The sequence below is a fragment of the Orbicella faveolata genome, unplaced genomic scaffold, assembly GCF_042242905.1.
Source record: "Orbicella faveolata isolate gen_17 unplaced genomic scaffold, um_ofav_v1 contig_13, whole genome shotgun sequence".
Lineage (NCBI taxonomy): Eukaryota > Metazoa > Cnidaria > Anthozoa > Scleractinia > Merulinidae > Orbicella > Orbicella faveolata.
The window spans coordinates 1,902,501-1,928,453 of NW_028301540.1; the positions used below are offsets into that span (position 1 = coordinate 1,902,501).

At 40.9% G+C, this 25,953-nt stretch overlaps 4 protein-coding genes and 2 pseudogenes across 4 annotated transcripts in view; 1 reads left to right on the forward strand and 5 right to left on the reverse strand.

Moving 5' to 3' along the window:
• LOC149114595 (polycystin-1-like protein 2) overlaps window positions 1-11,985 on the reverse strand; it is a 43,722-nt gene extending 31,737 nt beyond the window's left edge. The window contains exons 1-3 of the mRNA XM_089284013.1: window positions 11,363-11,985; window positions 8,535-9,141; window positions 8,225-8,410 (exon numbers count right to left, since the gene is read on the reverse strand). Of these exons, the coding sequence (XP_089140139.1) occupies window positions 8,225-8,410; window positions 8,535-9,141; window positions 11,363-11,688 (1,119 nt within the window). The 5' untranslated portion in view covers window positions 11,689-11,985. The remainder of the gene's footprint in view (window positions 1-8,224; window positions 8,411-8,534; window positions 9,142-11,362) is intronic.
• Window positions 3,303-6,548, forward strand: LOC110062424 (uncharacterized; annotated as a pseudogene).
• Window positions 11,986-12,337: 352 nt separating the features above from the next.
• On the reverse strand, window positions 12,338-14,738 carry LOC149114597 (uncharacterized). Its single transcript, XM_089283921.1, has 5 exons — window positions 14,501-14,738; window positions 13,916-14,287; window positions 13,314-13,685; window positions 12,627-12,827; window positions 12,338-12,345 (listed from the first exon to the last, which is right to left on the reverse strand). Exons 1-5 carry the CDS (start codon window positions 14,736-14,738, stop codon window positions 12,338-12,340), a joined length of 1,191 nt encoding a protein of 396 aa, XP_089140047.1.
• Window positions 14,739-15,045: 307 nt separating this feature from the next.
• On the reverse strand, window positions 15,046-15,588 carry LOC149114598 (pancreatic secretory granule membrane major glycoprotein GP2 pseudogene; annotated as a pseudogene).
• Window positions 15,589-16,378: 790 nt separating this feature from the next.
• LOC149114599 (pancreatic secretory granule membrane major glycoprotein GP2-like) lies at window positions 16,379-16,952 on the reverse strand. Its single transcript, XM_089284023.1, has one exon. The coding sequence runs from the start codon at window positions 16,923-16,925 to the stop codon at window positions 16,527-16,529; it is 399 nt and encodes a 132-aa protein (XP_089140149.1). The 5' UTR covers window positions 16,926-16,952; the 3' UTR covers window positions 16,379-16,526.
• A 380-nt stretch (window positions 16,953-17,332) lies between these two features.
• LOC149114600 (uncharacterized) lies at window positions 17,333-25,896 on the reverse strand. Its single transcript, XM_089283922.1, has 7 exons — window positions 25,888-25,896; window positions 25,781-25,832; window positions 24,489-24,567; window positions 24,343-24,401; window positions 22,333-22,419; window positions 18,953-19,016; window positions 17,333-17,351 (listed from the first exon to the last, which is right to left on the reverse strand). Exons 1-7 carry the CDS (start codon window positions 25,894-25,896, stop codon window positions 17,333-17,335), a joined length of 369 nt encoding a protein of 122 aa, XP_089140048.1.
• Window positions 25,897-25,953: the final 57 nt, after the last annotated feature.

Genomic DNA, 25,953 nt, shown 5'->3' on the forward strand with positions numbered 1-25,953 from the left:
CAGATATTCTTACTTGTCCTTAGCAAAGACAGTTCAGCGTAATCTTGATGAAGATCCTGTGTAATTCGAGAGCATGCACGACGATTCGGTGTAATCTGTGACGGCTCAACTTGAACTTGTGATACGAAGTTCGGCGGTTGTCGATAATTTCGCGATTCGGCGTAATCTTCGATGACAAATTTTGACTGGTTCGCTCCTGCGGTTAAAGGCGCTACTTACTTTGAAAATTAGCCCACCAGGGATCAAACGTTGTCAGATTTATTTGAACTAGAGACACGGCTCGTTGCGTCCGTGGTTACATCGTAGTCAACTGAAATTGAAATAATTACAAGATAAATTATTATTTACAACATTCTAAATCGAAGCGACAAACGATTTCGAAACTTACAATTTGTGTTCCTGGGTGTCGGATCCCTTTGATCGCTATCTTGATGTTTGCTCGCGACTGTTGATTGACTTGACTTCGAATGTCCGTTACATGATAAGATTTTCTTTTTAAAACATAAGTCACATGACTTGTTTTTCCCGCCACGCGTGGTCGAGGCGATTTCGCAATTACCGACGATAATTAATTCAATTTTTTTTTTTTTTTTTTTTTTTACACGCGAATGAACATGCAAATCAAGGCGTGTATTGAAATTTCAATATTCTCTTCAACGTATTTCACAATAAACCTCACGCAAGCAAAAGGGAGTTTATCGGTAAATTTTATCACTTATTTCACGGTTATTCAAACAAAAACTTACATTTTCCATGTATCAACATTGCCAAAATCCATTTGCGATAAAACAAAGGCGAAAAAGCGTTGATCTCTCCCCAAAACAATGTTTTTGGGCGTCGAAACAGCTTTTCGCCATAAATTTCCTTCTAGCGACTTGCAATGTTTGCCCCCTAACGATCCCAGAGTTCTTTTCGCAAACACGGGTATCCGATTACTGGCAACTCATTCATTGTCCATCTCCAAACTCCCATCATCTTTGTTATCGTTGTCCAGATGAATCCTAGTCCTCAAAGTTCCTCGAGCACCTCAACAGGAATTTTACGAAATGGTCTTCCATGATTCCAACTTCTGAGTCAAAATTCTCAAAAATTATTTCCGTTTTATCCAAGATGTCTGCAAGAAACTTAGGAAACTCAACTTCTAAATCTAGTTCTCCTTCGCCCGCCATGTTTTCAGTGCTCTCTAGTGCTCAGTTACTCTCGTTCCTGTTGGCCGCGCTCGGCCCAGGAAGATTGCATCGATATTTGAGGTATTGGATTGAATCAATATTCCAGGTATTGGATCGAATCAATATTTCAGGTATTGGATTGAATCAGGAGCCATAATCGGGGACGGAGACCGTAAGCGCGCGCCATTTCTAGTATTGGGGTTGTCCCCATGATATGGGACAATAATTCTATTTTTAGAACAAATTGCGCCATCGCCTGCGGCACACGCGCGTACATGCTGCGAGGATTTTTGCGGATGTCGCGCAGGGGAAATGGCGTCCGAAATTCCCGAAATTTTTCATGTTTTTGGCCCACAACTCAACGCGTTTACGTCTGTTGGAATTTTGCTTAAGTATTTTCGTCGTAAGCTGCTCCAGTTTGAGTGAAGTAAGACAGTGTCGAGTTTAGGTATGTTCCGCTGTAAGCTTACATATATCGCTGACCAAGTTGTGTTCCGACGAATGCTTCTTTTACATGAGCAGTACATTACTCCACTTTAAATTTCACATATGTTGAAGATTAACAGCTTTTCCATTACACAGCAAAAAACTAGCTGGATATATTTAGATATAGCAGAGCTTCAGGACTTCAGAGTTTCCTAGCTCCTCTTGCCACACGCTTGCGAGGAATTTGTCAGTCTATCGCGACCGAAAAGTAGAGCAAAATAATTGCTAGTTTGAGTTTCGCTTGAATTGTAAGCAACGCTTGATGTTTCATCAAGGCCCAATGACTTTACGTCCGTAGATACTGCTCAGTTTTATTCGTGTAAAAATCCAGTAAATTCTCTGTTGTCGATGAAAGAGAGCGCCCGCCGATGCGTGTTTTGTAAAGTCAGTAAACATGACAAATTGTACTTCCGCCGCACTTTCGTGTGAAAGCGTACATCGAACTCAAACAATAACTCTATAGTTTTTAAATATGTTTAAGATTGATAACATATTAAGAGCTAAGCTGAAAATATGTGAATAAAGCAGAAATAATCAGCAAAGTTACTATGACGCCTTCTTTAATCAACTTGGAATAACGATTTCGATTTTGTTGATCGAGCTATCAAAACTCCTTGTCTAATTTCATTTTCGCAGTGTAAAACTTCACTATGCTTATGTTGAAGAAACACACATGCTGTTAGTAGCCTTTTTTTACGTTCGTGAAATTTGTTACAGCGTCTCAGCACAAAAGATAACGAAAGAAATCTTTGTCAAGATTTGTTGACAATTAAAAACACCGACTCGGACTTGAAAGTGCACGAGCTGCACTATGCAAATGAGCTAATTGTACGCGTCAGACTTTCCTTTCAAAAACTTTTGCAAACTCACCAAACAGGCAGAAACAATAAGAAACCGTCAAAACAGGTTTTGGTTATGATGAGCCATTGTTTGAGAAACTCACAAATTAACTCGATACCAGAGTAGAGAGTTTTCTTGCTATAGTCTCAAGTCAGAACAAACGCAAAAACATACGCGTAAGCTTACAACTAGCGTGAGCAGATCTTATTATTCATTCCCAGCGAGAGATTGAAGTCTTGTTTTCGACCCTGAAAAACCCACCTTTTCCGTTAGCTCAGAGCATTAAACTACATATAAGCGCCCTGGTTCGTATTCCCTGCCTTATTCCCTGTCATCGCTGTGAAAAATACGCAAGAGAATCTCTCAACTCTCACCATTTGATCACGCAACGTGACAACATCCACGCGAGAGCCCCCGACATGTGCGTGAATCCGCGCGGATATATGACGTCAGGATGGCGCAATTTGTTCTAAAAATAGAAAAATTGTCCCATATCATAGGTGCGCGCGTATCCCGAGACTTACGGTCTCCGTCCCCGATTATGGCTCCTGATTGAATCAATATTTTAGGTATTGGATTGAATCAATATTCCAGGTATTGGATTGAATCATAAAAATTAAAAGATTGAATTGAACCAAAAATTTTATTTACCATTGGATTGAATGCCTTTTTCTCTTTAAATAAAACCGTTATTTAAAGGATTAAACATATATTGCAAGGATTTAATTTTGCTACAAACGGCTTGCCATAGATTGGCTATCTGTGTTTCAACACAAGATACTCGACATTATTTATGTGGTGTTTAATATGTGGTGTAGTGTTTGGTATGTTTCTTAATGACTTGACACGTCCGGTTGAGTGCTGTTTTTTTCACGACACTTGGTAGCAGAAAGACAGAATACTGTTGACAATGGTGGCTAATAGGAATCCATCCATTTTACTAAAATACTTGGTAATCAAAGCGATCATTCTTGCTAAAGAAGGACGAAGAGATAACACAAGAACAACTCACTGGTCTTATAAACTAGTGCCAGGCCCCTATAGGGAAATCATGTACGGTGTCCAGTCCCTTATTTGTAGCATTCTGCTCTAGAGAGTTATCGATCACCGGAGGGAAACCGCCAAGCAAAATGTAATTATGCCAAACTACACAACAGAGGTACTAAATTGGAAACCATGTAGACCTAGCTATGAGCTATAAATATTTGTTATCACACCGTAGTCAAACGGATTCGACACGGATATCTTTACTTCATTTAAACTCCTCTTAATAACACTTCATTTGAACTCCACTTAATAACGCAGCACACCATACCCATTTAAAAACTGAGTTAATGTTAGTTGCGTCGAGACAGAAGATATCAAAATTTCTTGAAATTCCTTCTTTCAGTATAAATCACCATCCAGTGAAGCAGGTGTCATCTACGAAATCTCTTGGTGTGCACATCAATCAAAATATGAACTGGGAATGTCATATACAGAACATTTGCAAAAAGATTGTGTAATGCTCATTTGCATATTGCGTATCGCTAAGGACTATGGGATGATCTTATCAGCCAGCATGGCGATCTATGTGACTGGTGATTGAGAACGCATTAAAATCTTTCGTTTATCTTGTGCATCTTGAGTTAACACTGAAGGAAAACCTTACAATGGCGACGAGGATGGGATCGCTGTAATTGCAGACGAAAATCTTCGGGTTTGAAGCGCTGCACCAACCAAGAAAACACATCACCAATCGACTGTGTTTTCGATGTTTTCGGATGTCAATCGGATCCTTCATCGACCTCAGCACCTTCGCAGTCTTCAGGAACCCCTACCTACACTACGGCTACAGCGATCAACCTACCGACCTTTCCAGAGTTTGAGCTTCAACTGAGAGACACAGCACGTACCCGTATGTTAAGCGTTTGAACAACATGTTCACTGCGATGAGCATTACCCAAGCATCCCGAAAGAAAGCAAGGCTACTGCATTATGTTGGTAAAGAGAGCTGCGATGTGTTCGAAACTCTTACCGTAGCAGAACCGACCGAAGAGAGTGATGAATACAAAACTGCTGTTAAAGCATTCGCCGATTACTTCAAACCTCAGAATTGTGTTGATCATCACGTGTACATCTTTCGTCAGGAATCGCAAAATTCTGGTGAGAACATCACTGAGTTTTACACGCGTCTTCAACTGCTCGCACGCAAATGTGAGTTCGCCAATACCGAGTTGGAAATAAAGCGGCAAATAATTCAAGGCACTTCATCAGTTCGCCTGAGACGCAAAGCCATCGAGCAAAACCTCAACCTGAAGGGCCTGCTTAAGGCTGCTCGCTCAATGGGGACCGCACACGAGCAAACCAGCGAGATAGAGAAACAACAATCGCACGCAGTTGGCCGTAGCAACAACAAGACAAGTGGCGATCGAGAGGAGAGTTCCAATGGTCCACCCAAGCTTGGCTCTCGCAACACTAAATGTGGTCTATGTGGTGGAAGTTAACCACACCAAGGAACGTGTCCTGTTCAAGGCAAGAAGTGTATGAACTGTGGCAAATTAAATCACTTTTCTAAAGTATACCGCAGTAAACCCATCAATCATTCGAAAGCTACGCGCCCACGAAAACCTTCGAAAGGCAAGCACCGTGCCAGACTTGTGGATAGTAAAGGTCCTTCTGATGACGAAGCTCGACTTTAACCCCAGCAACTGCTGAAAGTGATAGTAGCGAAGAATACACCTTTAATACTGGCGCACAGAAACCCCAAACAGCCAAACCCATATTTCAGGTCAAGGTAATGGACACACCAATCTGCATAATGGCAGATCCAAGGGCGACGGTGAACATTTTGAGCAAGAAGGACTTTGAACAGTTATCCTTTAGACGCCTGAAAGCAGCGTTATCGACCAAGACCACTTTGGGATACTTCGACCCAAAGAAACCTACTTCCATCTTCGTCGATGGTAGCCCTATCAGTTTACAGCAGCACCGTCTTAACCCAAGAGGAAGAGTCGAGTAAGGAAGTGATACCGCTGCACTATGCAAGTTGCCCGCTTACTCCCACTCAGGCAAGGTATCCCCAAATTGATCGTGAAGCTCTTTCAATTTACTGGGCAGTCAAGCGCTTTCACCTGTTTGTGTATGGCAAAGAGTTAAAGGTCATCACTGACCATAAGCCCTTGGTGTCTTTGTTCAACAACCCGTCCTCCAAACAATCTGCCAGGATCGAGCGCTGGCTCTTGGAGCTACAACAGTATCGTTTCACTGTAGAGTACCGCCCCGGTGCCTCCAACCCAGCCGGCTACGAGTCGAGACACCATTTTGAGATCCTGAATCTCACAGCTATGATGTAGAATCTGAGGAACACATTTCATTTGTCGCAAGGAGTGCTGTACCGAAAGCAGTGACATTGTCTGAGATAGAGTCTGTTACAGCAAAGGATCCAATGCTTCAAGCTATCATGTCTGCCGTCATCTGGCTGCTGGCACAAAGCCCCTCCTGATGTATCATTATCTGAACTGTCACGTTATGAGCAAGTGAAAGAGCAGTTAACATGTACAGACACTGTTTTGTTGAAATCTGATCGCCTTGTGGTACCTGCTACGTTGCAAGAACGAATTGTTGACATTGCTCATGAACGCCATCTGGACATAGTAAAGACAAAGACTCTTCTGCGAGAGAAGGTGTGGTTCCCATGCATGGACAAGATGGTAGAAACGAAGATCAAGGCTTGCTTACCGTGTCAAGTGGTTACCCCAGTTTACACAAGAGAACCGCTTCAGATGTCAGTATTACCTGACAGCCCTTTTGATGAAGTCAGTGTGGCCTTTGCGCATATGGATGGTCAGACCTTACTCCTAGTGGTTGATGACTACTCGAGATTTCCGTTCGTTGAACCAGTGTCATCTACGTCTGGTAAAGTATTGTAAAGCGCCATGGACAATTAATGGAAAATGGCGCTATATGAATGTATATTTATTTATTTATTTGTTTATTCCCAAGTTGCATCAGTTATTTTCCACATTTGGAGCTCCCCATGTAGTCAAATCTGATAATGGCCCGCCGTTTAATAGACAAGAATTTACAAAGTTTGCGTGTGTGCTGGGTTTTAAACTTCGAAAGATTACTCCCCTCTGGCCAAGGGCTAATCGAGAAGTTGAGAGATTTGTGAAAACGTTGAAGAAATGCATCAAAGCAGCCAAAGTAGAAGGGAGAAATTGGAGAAAGGAGCTGCAAGCCATTTTGCGCAACTATCGCACTAAGCCCCATGCAACCAATGGTGTTGCCCCCGCTGTACTGTTGCTGAAACGGCCAGTTCGCAACAAGCTACCACAAGCCAATCACATTGACCCTGTAGCTGAGATCGTACGCGAAGCGACTCCTCACAGAAGCTCAAGATGAAAGCTCATGATGACAACAAGGCCTATGTGAAACCTTGCAACAACTCCCCTGGCGAGGCTGTGCTGCTCAAGAGACCATTTTCAGTATCAAAAGGTGGAACTGTGTGTGATCCTACCCCCATGACTGTTGTGAGCAACAAGGGCAGTATGATCACAGCCGAAGGCGAGAATCGCACAGTCACAAGAAATTTGTCATTTTTCAAGAATGTGTACCAACCAGCTGTTAGCCATGGAAATGATGAGTCTCAGAACAGTGGCTTTGGCTCTTGACAATAGCAACAGCGTGAACCCGCAGGTAGCTTGGGCTAATCAAGGCGGGCCACATCTATATTTATATTAGCCCATTAATACATAAATAAGATTGTTATGCAACTACTTATAGAAGGATTTTCTTGCAGCAGAGCCAGGTTGTGGAATAGCCTATCCAGTGACCTTCATGCAAAAACATCTTTACATGATTTTAACCTTAACATACATCACCACAGTTTTGAATGAGTTTAAACACGGCATCCTTGGAAAGCAGCTCTTATAAGTATGTAGTTTAGGTCAGTTAGTTTAGTTAGGGATAACAAGTTGATCTTTTATCATTTTATAATCTTTGCTGAAGGATTTACCGTGTATAAATTAAGTTACCTTTACCATTACCATTACCCTTCTCAGAAACAAGAATAGAGCTAAGTAGCTTGGAAGCCAACAGTGAAAAGACAACAGCAAAATTGTCAGGAAACGTGCCCGGCTTCACAGACCTCACTGTTCCCTTGTGAAAGTAGACGTCTCCACACAGGCTATGTTTTGAACAAATCATATAGTTTTGATTTCCTCATGTTTGAACATGATGAACAGAGATTACTTTGTTTAAGGAAATCAAATGTTCATAACCACATGGTCATCAATATAGAGCAAGGTAAGGAGAGGATCAAAAAACAGTCAACCAATCAAGTTGTGAAATACCTGTACTAGTTGCAACTTGTAACAACTGTAGAAGTTGTGTGAATCTGATTTAAATGTACAGAAACAGAACTCAACTCATAATTAAATTTATGCTCATCATATGTAGACTACCAGTAGTTCGTCTTTCACTTAGTCCATCAAGCGAGACCATGAATAGACCGCAAGGAAAAACTGGTCGTGTAAAATCCGTGGGTCGAGAAGCGCTTCTTGCCAACAGGATTTCACGCAGCCATTTTTTCTCACGGTTCTCATTCGCGTCACACTCGACGGACAAAGCAAGACTAATTAGACAGAGACTACTCATAGTCTAGATGAAATGATAACTTTTGAACTACGGTGCAGAAAAAACTGCATGTAGTTAAATAAATAGCAATTTAATGAAAGCTAGTTCATTACCTCGGATATTTTTGTTGAATTCATTGTAGTATCTTCTAAAACTGCTCGAAGGACTGCATTTGCTATCTGTTCTGCCTTGCTGAGATCCCCATCTTTGATTGCATTATTAAACTCGCTGTCATTTGCTGTTATACGTTTGCTGATTTGATCTGGTCTCAAGAGCCCTAGATCTGTAAATGGTTCAACCTACAGAAACATTCGTGTGCAATATGTGACAACATACCGGTACTGGTTGTTAAAAGTGACAACCTGCCATTTAATATGCATGCAATGTGATGCAAGAGTTAATATAATCAAAGATATACTATACCTGCACAGACAGATGAACCGTTGGAGCAGACACGCCATTTGTATCAGTCACTGTGACATTGAACTTCACAGTATAATTCCAAGACAGCTTTCCAGATGGCAGCCATGAGTTAACACCATTACTAGAGCCGTAGTACAACAGCCCATGTAGACCATTCTGTAGTTGATATTGAAACAAGTAAGACAGGGGGATGCTGTGACTTTGCCAGTCACTACAGCTCAGGTTAAAAACAGTCTTCAGTGAGGTGCCATTTGATGGAGTGATGGAACATGTTCCCCCTGTAGGTGGTGATGAAGTGGAGATGTCGCGAGCACTCATTCCTTGTTGACCGTCCATAGTTTGAACAAACACTACCAGCCGGTAGTACTTTCCGCCATCAAGGGAGTCCTCTTTGATTACAATACTGCTAGAATCGAGGGATGTAGTTGTGATAAGTTGCAAATCTTGTATTTTCCTCCAAACAGTGTCATTATTTGTGGCAGATGGGTATTGTTCATAAAGTATCCATTGGTAAGAGGATATGTCGGAGCACTGCGGTCCATAGCACTGTGACTGGATACTTAGTTTAACTGATGGACTGATTTTAGGTTCACAATTTATTATACATCTGAAAATCAAATGAAAATAAATATTATTTCATGTATACTGCCTTTGAACAGCTTATATTCTAGGAAGGAGGAGAGACCTATCATATGAAACAAACAAACAATCTGAGTAATCGATAAAAGTGCCGTTTTTTGTCACTGACTTGTATATTTTAGCTAGACGTTTCGGTTAACTCTTAAGCCTTCATCAGTTGAAAAAACCGCTTGATGTTACGCGCGATTTAAAAACTTTTTAAAATTGAAACGTTGCGCATGCTGTATGCACGTGACTCGAGAGAATTTTAAGTGCATGCTAAGCACTTGTAGACTTCAGAGATGACGGCTATGGATCATTCCCAGCGTTCGGGTCTTTTACAGACATCCAAGCTTCTAGAAAAAGCCGCTGATGGTAATGTGCCTCATGTCCGACAACTTCAACGTTTTCAGAATCCATGTGATGATGACATTTGTGAACATGGCACACAAGTTTGGAGTTATGATCGAACATCAAGAGAGCCTTTTTGTGCTCGGAAACCTGCATATTCAGTGATCTTTCGGTCTGGCCATAGTATACAAACTCGCACTGACTGCAATTGATTCTGTACACTACTCCAGATGATGGGCTGTCGGTTTCATCCTGCTGTTTAAGTCGAGGAAAAAGACTGTTGATGGTTCTCTGCGGCTTGTAGGAAACTTGTAAACTTTGTTGCTTTAGTAAGTGACCAATTCTTTCGGAGACGCCCTTAACGTAAGGAAGTACTACAAAACCATATGTGGTAGGCTTAGTTGGTTTTGTTGACAGTGCTCTTTCACATTCGTTGATAAAGCGAGAGGGGTAGTTGTTCTCTCGAAGCACCGCTTTTACTCGTCACGTTTCCTCGCGTTTCCCTTTACTCGTCGAGGGAATGTTTCTCGAACGAAGGAGTAACGAGTTAACCACTGATCTTTTGTGGCAGAGGGGTGGTGAGAGAGAAAATCAAGGTAGCGGTCTGTATGTGTTGGCTTTCTGTAGACCTCCACTTGAACTCCACACGGCACGGCAGTTCCATCATCTGGAGTAGTGTAGAAAATCAATTGTAGTCAGTGTGATTTTCTATACTATGGCCAGACCGAAAGATCACTGAAGATATAGGTTTCCGAGCACAAAAAGGCTGTCTTGATGTTCGATCATAACTCCAAACTTGTGTGCCATGTTCACGAATGTCATCATCACATGGATTCTGAAAACGTTGAAGTCATCGGACATGAGGCACATTACCATCAGAGGCTTTTTCTAGAAGCTCGGATGTCTGTAAAAGACCCGAACGCTGGGAATGATCACATAGTCATCCCTGAAGTCTACAAGTGCTTAGCACGCACTTAAAATTCTCTCGAGCCACGCGCATACAGCACGCGCAACGTTTCAATTTTAAAAAGTTTTTAAATCGCGCGTAACATCAAGCGGTTTTTTCAACTGATGAAGGCTTAAGAGTTAGCCGAAACGTCTTGCTAAAATATACAAGTCAGTTACAAAAAACGGCACTATTATCGATTATGTCATCTCCTGACTACATTTACTCAATTTTTAAACACAATCTTTGAGTAACTGCACTTGTTTATTTCATGGCTACGTGCTAATAAGTGGCTCTTTCTTCTCATGGATGTCATGCTATTCTAACATTAGTATCAAGAATCTTGCCGGTTAGTGGCAAAAGAAGTTTCAAGGAAACGAAGAAATAATAACTAAAAGTACTTAAGTGATCCAAGGTACCAATTGCATCCAGAACCAGTGACAAGCATTGGTTTGGGATCACCAGTAACCCGTGAAAAATTGAAAAAAAAAAAAATAATAATAACAAATAAATAAAGTAACTGAAAAATCTGTTAACATCCCATGTATGTCTCTTGTGTCTTCTGTAGCACGTGCTGTTAATTAATGCATCGCTCTCAGGTGTACAGTGGCATTTTAATAAATTAATGTTTTATTAATTATTCAATTCTGTTTATTTCTGAATAGCTAATTTATCTATCTATGCTCCAATTGGACTTAATAGCCACTTAGGTTATTTTGTTTGGTTTGAAGTCATGGTGTTATCTACTGGGCATCTGCCACTACCTGTACCATATAATAATGCAGAGAAGAGAATCAACAATATAGTTCTTAGTGTAAACTGCAGACTGTAGACCTCAGACCGGGGGTCAAATGCAGACTGCAGACCAGGGGGGAAATGACAGGGTTGATAAACAATGAAACAACTTTCATACCGTTGAGATATTTGAGGGGGATCCCCTTTTTTCAAGTGTATAACTTGATGATCACTTGAGTTGCGATGATCTTTTGTCACCACCAGTTTAACCACTAAGGTCGTCAGGTCCTGGAACATGGAAGAGGCAGTATTGATGGTAACTTCAAGTCCAGAATCATTCCCAATATAATGAACATTTGACTGGCTTATTCCTGTGAAGGAGTCTCTCAACACTGTCTGTAGGCCAGAATAGTTGCCTTTGATCTCACCATAATGCCAGGTGAAGTTCATCCTGGAGTAGTTACCAAGTCCAACAACCGGGTCATAGGAAAGTGATGCATTCATCGTGATGTTTTCGTTTTGTCCTCGGATTACTTCGGCACCACCATAGATGATAGCTATGAGGTTTGGTTTTCTTTGGATGGGCTTTCCATCTAAACACCATCAAATAACAGCTTTCATTAGTTTACACATATCGTATGTATTGTATCAAACATAAAGACACATACACCTGTACTGTAAACAAGGCACCAGAGTCAAGATCTAGCTATTGCAGCCTGCAAAGTTCTTGAAAACAGAAAAAAGCAAAATTGAAAAAGCAAATTTTTCGACTTACATAATTGAAACATATCTGAGAAAAGAGAATTAAAAACAAAATACAGACAAGCAAGAAGACAACAATATCTACTTTCAATTTAGGCTGTGTTGATAAGTATCACGCAGAAAATAATTCTGCAAGTACGCTGGGAAATTTTACTTGGGACTTCTATCTCTTATGGTGCTTTTTTAGGAGCAAAATATCAAGCGGATATCAGTAATGCTTTCTCTAATAAAATTGTTGTTTTACATCATGGATCAAGTTAAAAGTTGTAGAAATCAAATTTGAGTGTGAAAAAATAAGTTTTAAAGTGTCATCCATCGATGTTTTGGAGCATACATCGCTTTTGTGATACCGGTGATACTCACATATTTGGAGGGAGATTGCTTTACTATGTCAGATATCTAAAATGCACATCATAGATAAAAATGTCAATAAAACCACGGAAAAAATGCGCAGAATTGTAGTCATGTTATGTAGTTTAAATTCTGCATACACTGTGATGAACAAAAACATATGAACTCATTGACTGAGTGGAATAGCCAGGCTGGCGCTTGCATTGAGGGACGTGAATATATTAGAATAGCCGAGGGCCAAATATCTTCCCGTCAGGTTCTGTGTGGCAGTAGGAGAAATGGAACGTTCATAATCTTAGTGTAATTTTACAACAAAGCTCAATCCTTACCTTGACTTACACTGCTTTCAAGTAATGACGAGCGTGATGCAGTAGCTCGTGATGTATTTATACTCGGTGTATTCATTGCACTTGTTGCTGAGATCCTCTGTGTCAATGTTGCTGGCAGCACACTGAGTAGTGTTGTCTGAGAGACTGAAAAGGATGATGAAATGGCTGAGGGCGCTGATATTAAAGGATGACTTGACGAGCCTGCAAAATTATGATCAGAACATTTCAAAAAATATATAATGTTTTAATTACAATTGGGATGTTGACTTCTCAGATCGCCTTATTATGATAGTCATTATTCCCATCACAAAATAACATGCAGAGTGAATGTTTTAGTTACTAATAACGCTTATGTCTATCTTGTATTCCCCTTCACTGCTAGTTACATTGTTTTAGTTGTATTATATTTTAGGTAATACCGTGTACCCATATATGGGAATACTGAAATAAATTGTTGTTGTTGTTGTTTATTACCCAAGGCTAAGGGGGCGGGGGGGGGGGGGGGGGAAGGTGGGTAAACTGCCAGTGAGAAGTCGAATATTTGAACAGTGCACTTGCAGGGTGTGCTCGGCAAGTTACACCTTTTACCAGGCGCAAGGTGCGTGTGTAGAAGATTACGTTTCAGGCTCATGGTATATTTTCAGTCATTCAGGTTGGCTATTAACACAACTGATCAATGCAACTTACCAGCGCCGGCGTTACCACAATAGCGATTGTACGAAAAAGATGTCCTCTGTAACTCATACACGTAGTAAGAGCTGCAGTTCTTCACTTTAATGATGTTATCCCTAAAACAGCAGTCACTGGAAAAATTATAACAGACTTTACGTGTCACCACTCCTTCAGCAACTGCCGGGTGTGCACCATTAAGCCAACCAGGATGTATAGTACCGCAGCGATGCATGAGAACGCATTTGTCCAGCATCCGATTCCCGGCAGCTCCTTGGAAACGATACCAACCCGTTACCAGGCCACCATCGTCTCTGTCATAAGGCGGTTCTGCGTTTCCTTGAGCGCGGTCTGCTTCACTCAGGACTGTGTAATTTGTACAACCATCCACTTCAAGCAAAAAAAAACAAAAAAAAACAAAAAAACATTTAGTTAGAGTTATGACAAAATTATATTCCTTTTTGTGGGGTATCTTATCTTTATTTTTGTTCAGGTTTGTTATATTACCTTATTTATTCTTATTTTGTCCGACATTCTAGGTTTGTCAACATATTTCAGGCTCATGGTATATTTTCAGCCATTCAGGTTGGCTATTAACACAACTGATCAATGTAACTTACCAGCGCCGGCGTTACCACAATAGCGACTGAGGTACGAAAGTGTCCTCTGTAACTCATACACGTAGTAAGAGCTGCAGTTCTTCACTTTAATGATGTTACTATCCCGACAGCAGTCTCTGACTACACTGTAACAGACTTGACGTGTCACCACTCCTTCAGCAACTGTCGGGTGTGCACCATTAAGCCAACCAGGATACCAAACACCGCAGCGATACCCGAGAACACATTTGTCCGGCATCTGATCCCCGGCAGCTCCTTGGAAACGATACCAACCCGTTACCAGGTCACCATCGTTTCTGTTATGAGGCGGTTCTGCGTTTCCTTGAGCGCGGTCTGCTTCACTCAGGACTGTGTAATTTGTGCAACCATCCACTTCAAGTGAAAACATACCAGTTAGTTAGAGTTATGACAAAATTATATTCCTTTTTGTGGGGTATCTTATCTTTATTTTTGTTCAGGTTTGTTATATTAGCTTATTTATTCTTATTTTGTCCGACATTCTAGGTCTGTCAACATATTTCAGGCTCATGGTATATTTTCAGTCATTCAGGTTGGCTATTAACACAACTGATCAATGCAACTTACCAGCGCCGGCGTTACCACAATAGCGACTGAGCGGAGTAGGTGTCCTCTGTAACTCATACACGTAGTAAGAGCCGCAGCTCTTCACTTTAATGATGTTACTATCCCGACAGCAGCCTCTGACTACACTGTAACAGACTTGACGTGTCACCACTCCTTCAGCAACTGTCGGGTGTGCACCATTAAGCCAACCTGGATACCAAACACCGCAGCGATACCCGAGAACACATTTGTCCGGCATCCGATCCCCGGCAGCTCCTTGGAAACGATACCAACCCGTTACCAGGCCACCATCGTCCTTGTCATAAGGCGGTTCTCCGTTTCCTTGAGCGCGGTCTGCTTCACTCAGGACTGTGTAATTTGTACAACCATCCACTTCAAGTAAAAACAAACCAGTCAGTTACAGTTATGACAAAATTATATTCCTTTTTCTGGGTTGTCTTATCTTTATTTTTGTCCAGGTTTGTTATATTAGCTTATTTATTCTTATTTTGTCTGATATTCTAGGTTTCTCCACATATTTCAGGCTCATGGAATATTTTCAGTCATTCAGGTTGGCTATTAACACAACTGATTAATGCTACTTACCAGCGCCAAAGTTACCACAATAGCGATAAGAACGTGTCCTCTGTAACTCATACACGTAGTAAGAGCTGCAGTTCTTCACTTGAATGATGTTATTCCAATGACAGCAGTCGTCGTTTTCACTGTAACAGACTTGACGTGTCACCACTCCTTCAGCGACTGTCGGGTGTGCACCATTAAGCCAACCTGGACGCTCGGTACCGCAGCGATACTTGAGTACACATTTGTCCGGCATCTGATCCCCGGCAGCTCCTTGAAAACGATACCAACCCGTTACCAAGCTACTATCGTCTCTGTCATGAGGCGGTTCTGCGTTTCCTTGAGCGCGGTCTGCTTCACTCAGGACTGTGTAATTTGTGCAACCATCGACTTCAGGTAAAACCATACCAGTTAGTTACAGCAAGAGAGGTTACAGTCATAAAAAAAAAAAACTTAATTACCGGTATGATTCATTATTGTACGGTATCTGATCTATATTTGCTTATTCTTTTCTGTTTTGTCCAAAAATATTATATTTACCAATATCATTAGATAACCTTATATAGTTTTTTCGCTTCACTATTAATTTTGAGGAGTATTTTTTCTGTTACTAATAAAAGGTTCGTAGAATCACTGCAGTCTTTTGTAAACACGAAAACTTACTCTCTTCTACTCTGCTGACCTCAGAAAAACAAACGCTTAATAATCCAAATGAGGAAATGCAGCAAATTAAATTAAACAAAAACATTGAATAATTTTCCAGCGTGAACGGCCGAATTTGAACAAATCCACTACCTTTCTAGATATTTTACTTACCTCCGCGGGTAGGTGCTGAAAATAATCATAAAGTTTGGATTAAATTCAAACTCAAACGAAGTTGATCAATCCAGAAAAATTCGTAGTGAAACCCTCAAATCTTGATACTTGTTCTTAGATATCGTTCTACAGTGGAACCCCGTTAATCTGGTCACCAACGGGCCACAAAAATCTGCCCGTATCAACGGGGTGACCGTGCTAAAGGGCTTTTTTAAATAAGACAACGACTAGTCTCCTCCGCAGCCGTTTTTTGGGACGTCACGCAACGCGTGACATCCCATAAAACGGCTGCGGAGGAGACTAGACAACGGCTGATGGGGCTTAAGCTCGGGCCAGAGTAAAGCGGCCATAATGACGAGGTGACCAGGCGGTAATAACGAGATGACCAGGCCGCATTAACGAGGCGACCGTCTGCTTCACTCAGGACTGTGTAATTTGTACAACCATCCACTTCAAGTAAAAACAAACCAGTTAGTTACAGTTACGACAAAATTATATTCCTTTTTCTGGGGTATCTTATCTTTATTTTTGTTCAGGTTTGTTATATTACCTTATTTATTCTTATTTTGTCCGACATTCTAGGTTTGTCAACATATTCTAGGCTCATGGTATATTTTCAGTCATTCAGGTTGGCTATTAACACAACTGATCAATGCAACTTACCAGCGCCGGCGTTACCACAATAGCGAAGGTACGAAGATGTCCTCTGTAACTCATACACGTAGTAAGAGTTGCAGTTCTTCACTTTAATGATGTTATTCCAATAACAGCAGTCGTGGAATACACTGTAACAGACTTGACGTGTCACCACTCCTTCAGCGACTGTCGGGTGTGCATCTTTAAGCCAACCTGGATGCTCGGTACCGCAGCGATACTTAAGAACACATTTGTCCGGCATCTGATCCCCGGCAGCTCCTTGGAAACGATACCAACCCGTTACCAGGCCACCATCGTCCTTGTCATAAGGCGGTTCTCCGTTTCCTTGAGCGCGGTCTGCTTCACTCAGGACTGCGTAATTTGTGCAACCATCCACTTCAAGTAAAACCATACCAGTTAGTTACAGCAAGAGAGGTTACAGTCATAAGAAAAAATAACAATAATTACCGATGTGATTCATTATTGTACGGTATCTGATCTATATTTGCTTATTCTTTTCTGTTTTGTCCAAAAATATTATATTTACCAATATCATTAGATAACCTTATGTAGTTTTTTCGCTTCACTATTAATTTTGAGGAGTACTTTTTTCTCTTACTAATAAAAGGGTCGTAGAATCATTGCAGTCTTTTGTAAACACGAAAACATACTCTATTCTACTCTGCTGACCTCAGAAAACAAATGCTTAATAATCCGAATGAGGAAATGCAGCAAATTAAATTAAACAAAAGTATTGAATAATTTTCCAGCGTGAACGGCCGACTTTGGACAAATCCACTATCTTTCTAGATATTATACTTACCTCCGCGGGTAGGTGCTGAAAATAATCATAAAGTTTGGATTAAATTCAAACTCAAACGAAGTTGATCAATTCAGAAAAATTCGTAGTAAAACCCTCAAATCTTGATATTTGTTCTTAGATATCGTTCTACAGTGGAACCCCGTTAATCCAGTCACCAACGGACCACAAAAATCTGCCCGTATTAACGGGGTGACCGTATTAAAGGTGCTCTTTAAATAAGACAACGACCGACTGGGCTTAAGCTCGGGCCAGAATAAAGCGGCCGTAATAACGAGGTGACCAGGCCGTAATAACGGGGTGACCAGGCCGCATTAACGTGGTGACCGTATCAAACGGGGAGGCCGTGAGGCGAGGGTTCCATTGTAGATATTATGCCTAATCTGTTTTATAACAACTTGATAGGAAATCAGTCGCGACTGAAAAAAGGACTTGTTTGAAGATTATCATGACATGAATGTAGACAAGCCTATGTGGGTTATTCCTTTCTAATGTCTTGTCCGACTCACTATACCCTTTGGGTTTTGAAGGGCCCAGAAACCGGCAGGGTAACCATAGAGGGCCGAAGCTTATGTGTCGACGACCTCTTTTCTTCAAAACCTTTGTTAGAGACTCTGTTAAGCCTTTGTTGGGAGCAGTTAATTGCGTTTCAAAAAGTCAAAGTAGCATTATTTTTGATCTAAAATCGCTTTAACAAACCATGCATGAGTATTTATTGAGAGAGACGCCTTTACATGGTCAGCTTAACCCTTTGAGCCCAGTTACGCCTATACCCGTAATGAATGGTCGTGCTCTTTGTACCACTCGTGACGTCTTCAATTTAAATGTCATCAGATATTCTTGATAAGCAGTAGAGCTAGGATGGACCTTTCCGTACAAGGGTCGATTTTGGATATCGACGACATTCTGACGTAGCAAATTGAACAACAACGTTATCAGTTTTGGTGGAAAACTGCTGGTAAAATGGTCCACTATGCCTATAATTGATCAAGGTCCAAATTTTGGCTTATGCACATGCAACGAAATGAAATATTGCACAATTTTGTACCTAATCTTCGGGAAATCTATCTATCTGGTAAAACATAGCTTTTTTTTTTTTAGCAAAACTTAGGCCCATTTAGCGTCAGGGCAGCCAAAAAAGCTGATTAAACGGTTAAAAACGGTATTTTTTGGGGGAAAATCTGGTCCTCAAAGGGTTAACTGTGGATGCTCCACCGAAAGAACGACTCTATCCGGCAGAACTATATCGGTTGAACGTTTGAAAGAAACAATTTTATTATACTGCATTTTCCATTGTATTCGTCAGAATTCTGCTTTACCACAGATCTTGTCATGATATATGTGTAAGATGCTGCAAACTAGGAATGTCTAGCTCATTTAAAGGCGATAGCACATGGCAGAAATATAGTTAGTTGTTTACTACGTCTCTGTTCCTTGTTTCACCTACAACGCACCACTGAACTAAGGCAAGACAAACATTAAACCACAGGCGTTCAAATTTGCCATGGACCATCAGTTTGTTACAGCAGCCGGCAGGGTGCTACACTTAACGATCACGGCCACGGGGAACACAGTGTTAAAACACAATCGCAGAAAGACTAAAGAAGCAAATGGCTTACTTATCTGTGCTGCGCCAAAAACAACAATGGCTTGTAGAAATAACAGTGGTACCATCTTTTATACCTGCAGAAACCACATCAACACTGTGTTTTAATTTGGTGTAAAGTTTGAAAGTGGGAAGAATGCGAGTTACGAATTTGCGAGTTGAAGTTGCCAGTTGCGAGTAGTCGGTTTAAATTGGAGTTGACGTTTTTACGTTCACCAAGCGGTATGTAGTTACGACTGCTACTCTTCTAAAGACGAAATTCTAAATTTCCCATTATTAACTCTAAATCGAAAAAATGCAAGATTATTTTACATAAAAAATACAATACAATACAAATTGACGTACCACTGCTCTTAGAGGGTGACAGCAGGTTTTGTCCTCTATACGCGAATGGCTATCTTTAAAACAGGGAACGGGGAATCGGAGAATCGGGGAATCGGAGTATCGGAAAATGGCACGGGGAACGGGGAACGGGGAACGGGGAACGGGGAACGGGGAACGGGGAACGGGGAACGGGGAACGGGGAACGGGGAACGGGGAACGGGGAACGGGGAACGGGGAACGGGGAACGGGGAACGGGGAACGGGGAACGGGGAACGGGGAACGGGGAACGGGGAACGGGGAACGGGGAACGGGGAACGGGGAACGGGGAACGGGGAACGGGGAACGGGGAACGGGGAACGGGGAACGGGGAACGGGGAACGGGGAACGGGGAACGGGGAACGGGGAACGGGGAACGGGGAACGGGGAACGGGGAACGGGGAACGGGGAACGGGGAACGGGGAACGGGGAACGGGGAACGGGGAACGGGGAACGGGGAACGGGGAACGGGGAACGGGGAACGGGGAACGGGGAACGGGGAACGGGGAACGGGGAACGGGGAACGGGGAACGGGGAACGGGGAACGGGGAACGGGGAACGGGGAACGGGGAACGGGGAACGGGGAACGGGGAACGGAGAACGGGGAACAGAGAACGGAGAACGGGGAACGGGGAACGGGGAACGGGGAATCTTTAAACTGGGGAATCTTTAAAAGCGGGAATCTTTAAAATGAGGAATCTTTAAAAGCGGGAATCTTTAAAATGAGGAATCTTTAAAAGCGGGAATCTTTAAAATGGGGAATCTTTAAAAGCGGGAATCTTTAAAATGAGGAATCTTTAAAAGCGGGAATCTTTAAAATGGGGAATCTTTAAAAGCGGGAATCTTTAAAACGGGGAATCTTTAAAAGCGGGAAACTTTAAAACGGGGAATCTTTAAAACGGAGAATAGCTAATAGCGTTAATCTTCACTTAGAAGTGAACGAGAATCTCTCAGTTTCCCACCGGAAACTATTTATTCTGTCACATGTATCAACTCAACAAGTACAGAGACAGTTGTGGTATTTATTCATTGTAATTATATTGCACGCTATTAAAGCACATCGGTTTAGCGGGATAGTGGAGCGGTTCAAATCTCGATTCTCACTCTTTGAGATCCGCTAGACCGCCGACCAAAGAATCGAACCGCCTGGATTTATCTTAACTCCGTTTCACAGCGATGGATATTTGTCGTAGCCTTATCATGTGCTAATGGAAGGACTTACGACTTAACGACAAATATATGGCAGGGAAAACACGTTTTTGGTTATTTAATCGATAAATCAACAGTCCCCTAAATCTGGTTCACATGACGTCGCTAAAATTCAAACTACAAAACTATTAATCATCCTGAGATTTTACTTTCATGATGTATAAGAGCAGCTGGAAACTAATATTTATACAAATTTTCGCTCCAAGTGGGTTCTCTGTTTTGTAATAGGCATTTACATGACGGCATTTACATGACGGGCAATAAAGCTGTCATGTTGGTTAAAAGAGTGACTTATTTCGGGGAATTTGGCTATCTGAACAGTTCATGTATTAGAAAATGTATTACTTTTAAAATGTTTTTGAGTTCCTGAAGAGATAAATTCACGCTTTTGCAGCAAAACTCAGTGACAGATGTTTCTGTTGGTTTCCGGCCGCCATCCGGATGGGCGCCAGCATGGCGTCTTCATCAAAATCTCTATAAATTTGGGTAAAAATTTCTCCGCATATCTTGCGTAAGAAACATTGCTGTGACCTGAATCTTGGCGAAAGTCTTTGCATATTTATTTTCTTTCTCTTCAAGATTCTGGACTTTATCATTTGAACTTTTTTGATTTTGATTTATTTTGAACGGCGTGACACTGAAAACCAGCAATAAAGTAATTCGATGCTCGATGCCCGAACGATGTGGCGGCGAATTTCGCGTATAATCCGTCATTGTGTGCTTAATGATACCTCTTTATACGCCATGCAGTCATGCAAAGACAATTTCAAAGTGCCCATTGCATTCACTTTTTAAAAGAAGAAAGAATCGGTCGCTTTGAAGGTCTTCCACAGTTTGAATGGAATGATCTCGGCGAACAAGATGTGATAGGGGAAGGGTCGTTTGAAGCCGTTTTTATCACAAAAACCAGGAACAAGGACGGAAAGTTGAAACAGTGGTTGACAAGAAATCACCCGCTTTTAAAGATTCCCGCTTAAAAAAGATTCCCCATTTTAAAGATTCCCGCTTTTAAAGATTCCCCATTCTAAAGAGTCCCGCTTTTAAAGATTCCCGCTTTTAAAGATTCCCGCTTTTAAAGATTCCCCATTTTAAAGATTCCCCATTCTAAAGATTCCCGCTTTTAAAGATTCCCGATTTTAAAGATTCCCCGTTTTAAAGATTCCCGCTTTTAAAGATTCCCGATTTTAAAGATTCCCGCTTTTAAAGATTCCCCATTTTAAAGATTCCCGCTTTTAAAGATTCCCCGTTTTAAAGATTCCCGCTTTTAAAGATTCCCCGTTTTAAAGATTCCCGCTTTTAAAGATTCCTCATTTTAAAGATTCCCGCTTTTAAAGATTCCTCATTTTAAAGATTCCCGCTTTTAAAGATTCCCTAGTTTAAAGATTCCTCGTTCCCCGTTCCCCGTTCCCCGTTCCCCGTTCCCCGTTCCCCGTTCCCCGTTCCCCGTTCCTCATTCTCATTTCCCGATTCCCCGTTCCCCGGTTTCCCGTTCCCCGTTCTCCTTTCCCCGTTCCCCATTCCCCGTTCCCCGTTCCCCGTTCCCCGTTCTCCGTTCCCCGTTCCCCGTTCCCGTTCCCCGTTCCCCGTTCCCCGTTCCCCGTTCCCCGTTCCCCGTTCCCCGTTCCCCGTTCCCCGTTCCCCGTTCCCCGGTTCTTCGATTCCCCGTTCCCCGTTTTAAAGATAGCCATACGCGAATTGTGACTTCCTCTTTGGCGAACACTAGAAATTGATGGACTAGCTGAGCACTAATATACTTATTAAAACATCTCCACTGCCGTACTGATTGTAGAAAATTGAATATCTAGAAATTTAGGTCCAATTTACCTGTTATGTTGTCTCTTTTTCTGGCCAAATCGAAACAAACGCTTCGGTCTCTTCTTGAGAAGTCGTACCGCAGGAAAAGTTCCCTTTCTGTGAGGACCAAAGTTAACAAGAGTTTATTTATATCATAGCGGAACAGTTAATCAACGTGATAAATAATTAATGATATTTTAAACTAGAAAAGGACGGGAACCTAACAGCGGAAAGCACGCCAACAGCAGCAAAGTGATTGTGAAAATTAACGTTCTTTACAGCAAACTAAAAATAAAAGTTGTCTCTGTAATTGTTCCTCGCTTTTAAAATTTTTTCTCAGCTGATAAATAGCTCAAGGACCTTTATCAGAACCTGTCTTGCTTCTTCTTGTTATACAAATGTAGGACTGAGTTAATCGTAATTTTTTCGCTGTCATTCTAAACCCTGCCCTGCACTGTCAAGGGTTAGCCCGAACAAGGAATTGTCTCAAAAAAAATTTCTTTTAAAAATACTAAGTGTTTTACTACACGTATTCTTCCTTACCCTTGTATTTTTGTTTTTTTTGACTGAACGAGATCTGTTGAATCAAGTGGAAAAGACAATGCCATATGGCCATGGTATGACAATATGACTGCATCATCGAAATAACGTTGTTCCTCGATTATTCCAAATATCTATCCAAAAAAGAACTGGGTCATGCTTTTAATTGTGCGTCTGTGAACTTATGATGCACTTGGTAAGTTTGAAGAACACTTCAGAAGCTTGAGTTGCTTTCAGCTGAGCCTCGAGCAACTCCTCAAGCTCTTCAATTCCATAACTTGATGGACCAACTTCTTGCAACATGTAGGGCTGTATAGTCTTGAACGCAAACTTACTGTGCTCTTCAAGTCGGACAGTCGCAAAGACTTTTTTCATTCGGTATCATCCAAGATTCACGCACATTTTCATACGTTAAACGACCTAAAGCTAACATTTTAATAATTTTGGCAGACCATCCGCGTACATATTTATTGTGAACCTGAGAATTAACCTGCAAAATGCGTTAATGTATATCAAACCCTCGGCTCGCGAATAACTATTTCCAGAAAGGTTTCAGAACGTTCGAAAAGAAAACCGTTTTATCAGGCATGGTAATATACATTTCATTTCCACGCCAGTATCCTCGTACTCTACTGCTCTTCTTGTATTCAATTCTATTGAGTAATGAAGGTTTGAAATGAATTCCTAAGGAAAACTATCTTAAAAAATGCACGTGCACAAGTCGACGCCCCTTCGACAGGGCCAGCGCTATGATGCGAAGAATCCAGGCCGTTAATATGGTCGACAAAACAACGGGAGAATTCAAGGCATGGTGGATTAGGATTCTGTCGAAGATTTTAGATTGTGTTTTTTTCTTTTCACCTTATTAAGAAGTATGGACTTTTCATTGCTATGAATGTCCGTCATGAATTCGACGTCTATTAGATTTTTTAAAGAACAATTTCAGAAATAACGAAAGAAATTCGCAAAATCTAAGTAATATATAAAAAAGCAAACATTTTACAATTTGTATATGTCCTATTATCGGAGTTGGCCCACCCGACATGAAATAAAAACCGCGACTAACTGCAAAACCTTTTAAAATCTTTCCTAATCCATTTATGAAATGTATGTGGCTTAATCTTTCTGGTCGCACGTTCGCAGACAACATAGTGCTATATATCAAAGAACGAAAAAAAAAATCTGTAACGCTTGCACATAAACCTGACCAATGCTTCGGACTATATATCTGAGAGAATATCATATAATGTAACCAATAGGCTATAGGTGAATTGCGCAAATGTTATTAAAAACGTGAGCGTTAAAACTGAACTCATTTTGAACAAATTTTCACGATACCTTCTGCAAAGAGGAAAATTCATAATTTTCAAGCGTAATGTCTGAATACTTAGGCAACAATGGGAACACTACCGCTTTAAACACGATGACTTTTTCATCAAAAAAATATTAGAATTATGTAATGCCTAATGTTAAAAAAAAGGCTAATTAAGAATAACTTACCAGAAGGCTTTGTCTTCCATGTGCAAACTGTGTTTTCCTCTTGTGGTAAACCGACTATACTGAAATGATAAACAAGAGGTTAAAACATCTACGATACATTCTTAAGGAAAGAAAATTAATTATTTGGTAATTTGGGTCCATTTTACCTGTTTTGTTGTATTTTTTCTCGGAAGCAAACTTTTCGGTCCCAAACTAAAGATTCCTGCTGCACGATGACTTCCCTTTCTGTGAGGATCAAAGAAGCCAACACACAGTTTGTTTTAAAATTAAAATACGCACCGGCTAAAGTGATTAATAATTAATGATATTTTGCTTGATTTTTGAACCTAAGAAGGAAGAGAGCCTAACGGTAGCAATCCTCTTTAGCAGCATAGTGATCGACTAAAGAAATTTAGTTCTTGTTCGTCTTAAAATTTCTGTGCTTACAAATTGATCCAAGAACTAAACGGAAATTAGTGTTTTACACTTTGTCCCCGCGCCTTTCTCAAGTCTGGGCTTAACTGTATTTTTATGAGGCTATTATTTACTCACTACTGTTTTAAACTGTCAAACCGTCAAATTAACCCCGCCAAACAATATTCTAAAATTCTATTATTATAAACTGTCAAAGATTAGCCCAAACAAGACAATTCTCTCAGACCTAATTTCTAAAATGTTTAATGTTTTAACATCAATTTTCGTTTTCAAACTTATCGTAGGTTTTGAATGTTGCCTCAAAAAATTAGTCTTTGTTAAAGTCTAGGCAATACATGAATGCTTTGTGTCAGCAATGTGTAGAAAGGGCCCCTGAGATAATAGGGAACCATTATCTTGCCAAGAACGTAAGAATGTATGCTCCACTCTTCATTCAGTTATACACGCTGAAGCAGAAGAAGATGGAATAAACTTCGGAGGAAAATATGAGGGAAATTGGCCTGAATTAACTGCTCTTCATGTAGTTGAAGGTGGGTGGTTATTTACAGCTTTCTTTCGCGAATAAAAGCATTTCATTCATCACTGGCTATCCGTTACGATTTCTTCGGCATTTCTTTAACACTGATTTTTGCCAGTTCAACGGTCGTATTTAATAACCGTTATCAGACAATAAATAACAAGGACACAGAAAAGGATCCGTATACCTTGCACATACACCTGGCTAATACTTGGGAGTGAGGGCTTATTTTTACATTCTATTGACCCATACACTAGAGATAAATTGTTGAAAGGCTTTTGATGTCTTAAGCATTAAAACCTAGGTAGATTTGAACAACTTTTAGTGCCTTCTGCACGGAGGAAATTCCATTATTTTCAAGCATTAAGTCTGAATACTGAGGCAACAATCAATTAATATGAAATAGTATCACTGGAAACATTATATATAACTCTGACTCGAATATAATCAAGATTACTTTTTTCACCAAAAACATTTGACAATTACGCAATACATGGAAGGACTTACCAGAAGGGTTTGTCTTGCTTTTGCAAACTGCGACTTCCTCTCGTGGTAAGCACTGAAAAGTAAGCTAGGACTAGTAAGAAACGTCTACATAAATCATATATTAACACATCAACCATACATTTCGTATAGCAAAAAATCAAGTATTTGATAATTTAGGGTCATTTTACCTGTTT